The sequence below is a fragment of the Penaeus chinensis genome, chromosome 19 (assembly GCF_019202785.1).
Source record: "Penaeus chinensis breed Huanghai No. 1 chromosome 19, ASM1920278v2, whole genome shotgun sequence".
Classification (NCBI taxonomy): domain Eukaryota; kingdom Metazoa; phylum Arthropoda; class Malacostraca; order Decapoda; family Penaeidae; genus Penaeus; species Penaeus chinensis.
In genome coordinates, this window is record NC_061837.1 from 6,269,943 (window position 1) to 6,274,819 (window position 4,877).

The 4,877-nt window shown below is 39.2% G+C and overlaps 1 protein-coding gene across 1 annotated transcript in view; it reads left to right on the forward strand.

Annotated features, from left to right (window-relative positions):
* The first annotated feature begins 924 nt into the window (after positions 1-924).
* LOC125035228 (glucose dehydrogenase [FAD, quinone]-like) overlaps positions 925-4,877 on the forward strand; it is a 25,999-nt gene continuing 22,046 nt past the window's right edge. Inside the window, exons 1-3 of the mRNA XM_047627486.1 lie at positions 925-1,205; positions 3,562-3,764; positions 4,109-4,298. Of these exons, the coding sequence (XP_047483442.1) occupies positions 1,067-1,205; positions 3,562-3,764; positions 4,109-4,298 (532 nt within the window). The 5' untranslated portion in view covers positions 925-1,066. The remainder of the gene's footprint in view (positions 1,206-3,561; positions 3,765-4,108; positions 4,299-4,877) is intronic.

Sequence of the window (4,877 nt, forward strand, 5' to 3'; positions counted from 1 at the left end):
ACCCCCCCACACTCTCCTTTTTATCACACTTCTCCCCACCTCCTTCCATCCTCCATTTCACCAGCTTATTTCCTCTCCTCTATTCCCTCCCTCCTCCTCCTCCTCCCCCCACCTCCCTCCCTCACACACCCACCCTTCCCCTCTCCTCTCTCCGCCTCTTCATCATATTATCTTTCCCCACCATCTTCCTCTCTCCCTCCCTCCCTCCTCCTCCTCCTCCTCCTCCTCCTCCTCCTCCTCCTCCTCCGCCCATCTCCCCCCCCTTCCTCCCACACTTTCTCTCCCAATCCTTATTCTTTCTCGGACGTCCATGTTCGCGCTAGGATTCCCGGATGAGGCCCGAAGGTCACCGGATCCTGTATGATATAATCCAATGCTCTTTTTATAGATTCCGAAACCACGAAACTGATAATTCTCTTTTCCTTTTTTTTTTTTAAGGCTTGAGGATAGAAGTACGTTTTTTTTTTTTTTTTTTTTTTACCTTATTTATTACTTATTTGTCTGTCTGTTTATGTTTTTTCTTGTTTTTTTATTGCTTTATCTATCAAAGCATTGTTGTATTCAATTGAAAAAAACGGTTTGGATGGATTCAAGTGTTATTTGAATTTACAAAATATATTTACCTAATTTGCTTAAGTATTTCATATATCACAAACCTCGCATATTTCTAGCGTTTTTAAACAACTCTATAGTATTTATTTTCATTATTTTTTTTCCTTATCATTTCATCCATAATGAATCTATTTTTTTTTATCAACAGAAAACAAAAGAAAAATCCAGAAGTGTGAACTGACGCGAATAGGAAGTGAAGGAAGTGAAGACAAAAAGGGAAGTGAAAGAAGACTAAGAAAACTCAGAAGTGAAGGAAGTGAATGAAGAAAGTGAAAGAAGTGAAGCGAAAGGAAGTAGGGAAAATAAAGTGAAAGAAGTGAACTAAAGGGAACGAAAGAAGTGAAGGAAGTCAAGCGAAGGAAAATAGGAAAAGCAAGTGAAAGAAGTGAAAGAAGCCAGAAGCCACAGAAGCGAAAGGAAGTGAAAGAGAAGAAGGAACTCGAGACCAGCCGCCATGACCTTCTCGTATCGGATGAGATGGATGCTGCCCGTGGCTCTCCTCCGGCTGCTGCTCGTGTCCGTGATCAAAAACGCGGGCAACCACACGTACGATTCCTCGCACAGACTGGAGACTTACTACGATTTCATTGTGGGTGAGTTGGAATGTCAATTAAGTAAGTGTAAGTAAGTAAGTAAGTAAGTAAGTAAGTAAGACCGAGGGGGGGCGCATCTCTTTGGTCTTCGATTATGTGCTTTTTTTTTTTTTTTTTTGTCTTTGGTTAGGAATTGGAAACATGTATTTTTATTATGATTAGTGGCATGCTGAAATGTTAACTCAGGAAGAATATTATTTTGAAAGGAAAAAATAACAGTGCAGGTATGATTATGCTGAGAAATCGATTCACAGAAGAGAAGCACTGGTAACTGATTCTACATTTTCTCTTATGTCTAGTAAGTTGACAGCCAATACTTGCGTTTTCTTGTGTTTTGTATATTAAAGCATGACTTTTTTTTGAGATTTGTAATCACTGTCACTTTTTTTCTCACGAGAGACTTAGCTAATCGGAAAACTGCCATAGTCGAAGGTGTGCTGCCAGTTTTTTTCTGAGATTGAACGGAGAAAAGAGTGAACCTGCAATAAATGGTTCAGACGAACATCTCGTTTCATTCCCAAGAGAGTGTTTTAGGGTCAAGTAATCTAGTGCACAAAGAACGGGCAAGTCTACACCTCAATTAAATGACATTAGCCTTCGTAGGAAGCAAGTGAGGAATGTAAAGTGACAAATTATTCGAGTTATATGGACATTATAAAGTTTCATTCTGTTGCAAGTATTAAAACTTTAAACTATGATAACGCGACGCTCTCATCAGCTTTGCAACCTTGCATGCGTTTCGTCTAAATCAAATCTTAGCGATATGTAAAGTTATTTCCATAGCATTAACCCTAGACGTATTAAGACACGTCATTACCATATTAACAAGCTAACTTGCAAAAATCATTGATTTAGTTTCATCATTCATCTGACCTTAAGAAGAATAAAAAAAAAAAAAAAAAATGAGAGAGTCACTCCAAATTTTTTTTAAAAAATAGATGAGCTAGTCACTCAAAACAGAAAAAAATATAGATGTTCATTCAGGGTCACCACCAAATGAGCGTTACGTCATCAACATGCAAGTCCTTCTCCCTCTCACACTCTCAGAAGTTTCTCTCGAGTCTTCCATGGTATAAGAGGGTGGGGGGGGGGGGGAGAATTTGTATGAAGCACAAGGAATTAAACATTTTCAAAGGGTTGTTTTGTGTGTGTGGTGAGTATAGACTAAGGCCTCGGTGAGAGAAAATGAAGGAAAGTAGGCTGTTAGCTAGTAAGGACAAGGGTCATTATTCCCTGACCTCTACCATGATACTATTGGCTATCAGTGCATTTAGAGGATATGAAAAGTGATCTCAAACAACTTTTGCTTTGAGTGGTTAATCTAATCAAACAAGTGCACACTACTGGAAGAGACAGATGACTCATTTCCATTATGGGAAAAAAAATGAAGACATTTCCTTAATAATTATGGTTTCCTGTAGATTTCCGCTTCTTGGTCATTCATCATGCACAATAACAACAAATTTTCCAAAGCAGATTTGCACACTTGAAAAGATAAAAGATAAAAGAAATAAAAAGGGCAACTAGCTAAAATAAATAAATAAATAGATAATGAAAAGACGGTCCAGGCCTTTAGAAAGTGTCCTGTTCACCGTCCAACAGACACACAAGAAGGATCCAGTTCCCCTTATGCTGCATAAACGTTGCTTCTCAGCTGATTACCGGAGTCCGATGGTCCCCTAAACAGATACAAATGACTTCCTTAGAATCAAATATATCTAAATCATTTTGCATAAACTATTTACCAAGATAACTAAACACAAACACATTTAAATTCGTGAACTTATGAAAATATTAGAAATCAAGTGTATGCAAAATCATCTTCAACAGGGAGAAAGTACCCAGAGACTTAACTGTTTTTACTCGCAGTTTTAACAACCCATTGTGGGTGGATGCTATCAGCCGTAGGGGTGTTATGACACGTATTTGAACTGAACGCTGGCAATAGAGAGACACCTTTCATCGATTATCTATTATGGAATTGGTCTGTATTTAGATGTTGACAATAATAGATTACGTTGTCTCGCTGTAATTGGTGTTATGAAACAAATAACATTTGAGTTTTTTTTGTTCTATATTCATTACGTTCTGCTGAAGCGACCATATCTTATGTAATCGAGAACTCATTTGCAAGTGGCCCATATCATTACACATATGTGCATATAACAGGCAACAGTAACAGAATCATATTCCTTGAAGTTCATTGGCCGTCATCTTCAAGACGCTGTATACGTGCTAATACAATATAGAGTAAAAACCGCTGACCCCCAGCCCTTCCTTCACTGCAGCAGAAACACCGTAATACCACTTAACGCCTCCCCTGATTCCTCTCCTACCCCCTCCCCTCCTCCTGCAGTGGGCGCGGGGTCCGCAGGCGCCACTCTAGCCGCCAGGTTGTCTGAGGTCACGGGCTGGCGGATCCTTCTGCTGGAGGCGGGCGGAGAACCTCCTCCGGAGAGCCACGTGCCGGCGCTGTACCCGGCGCTGCTGCAGGGCGAAGCTGACTGGAATTTCGTCACCACCAGCCAGCGACACAGCCTCACGGGATTCACGGACAGGGTAGGCAGAGGGAATGTTCAGCTTCTCGTTGATATCTTTTCCTGAGCCTTTTCTTCTTTTTACTGTGTGATATTACAGTGATGATAGATATGATAGTAAAATTAGTAACATGTATGGTCATTATTCAATATATGTAGTTACCATTATTATCCCAATCGTTATCATCGTTACTACCATAATAACTACCACCAACTTTACCCTCGTTATTACCATCCCTAATCACAATTCCCATCACCACCATCATCACTCCCATCATCACCACCATCATCATTCCCCTCATAACCATTGCAATTTAATGGAATCAAATGTTTTGACTTTGACTCACGATCCCCAACACTCCCCAGCGGACGCCATACGGACGCGGCAAAGTGGTGGGCGGCAGTTCGACCATCAACTTCATGATGTACTTGCGAGGAAACCGACGTGACTTCGACAACTGGGAAGCGATGGGGAATCCCGGATGGAGGTACAAGGACGTCCTGCCTTACTTCATCAAGTCGGAGGATTACCGAGGGACGAGGCACGGGGCGACAGGTAGTTACGCTGTTTGTTTTGTGGTTAGGCTTTCTTTGCCTCTTCTTCTTCTTCTTCTTCTTTTTTTTTTTTTTTTTTTTTTTTTTTTTTTTTTTTTTTTTTAGTTCAGTGTTTTGTTTTTGTGTTGTTATTGTCTGTGTTTTATTCTTTTTATTTCAGTGTTTTTTGTTTTTTTCTTTTCTTTTTAGTCTGATATTTCTTATTTGTTTTTCTCCGTCTTTTTGTGCTTATTCTTTCCTCATTTTCTACATCTTATTCTTCTTCTTTTCTTTTTATCGTGATATTTCTTCTTGTTTTTTCTCCGTCTTTTTCTTTGCTTTGTCTTCATCTTGTTCTTCTTTTCTTTTTATCTTGATATTTCTTCTTTGTTTTTCTCCGTCTTTTTCATTGTGCTTTTTCTCCATCTTCTTCTTCCCTTTCTTCTTCTTCTGATAACTTAGATGAGATTGGTTTATCTGCTTATAATACGCTTTTCTATCCGATTAAAATTTATCTTCAGAAATGGAAGAAATAAAAAGAAATTATCAAGATTTCCGGTAAACAACAACAACAAAAAAATAATAAAGATCTAAAACCAAG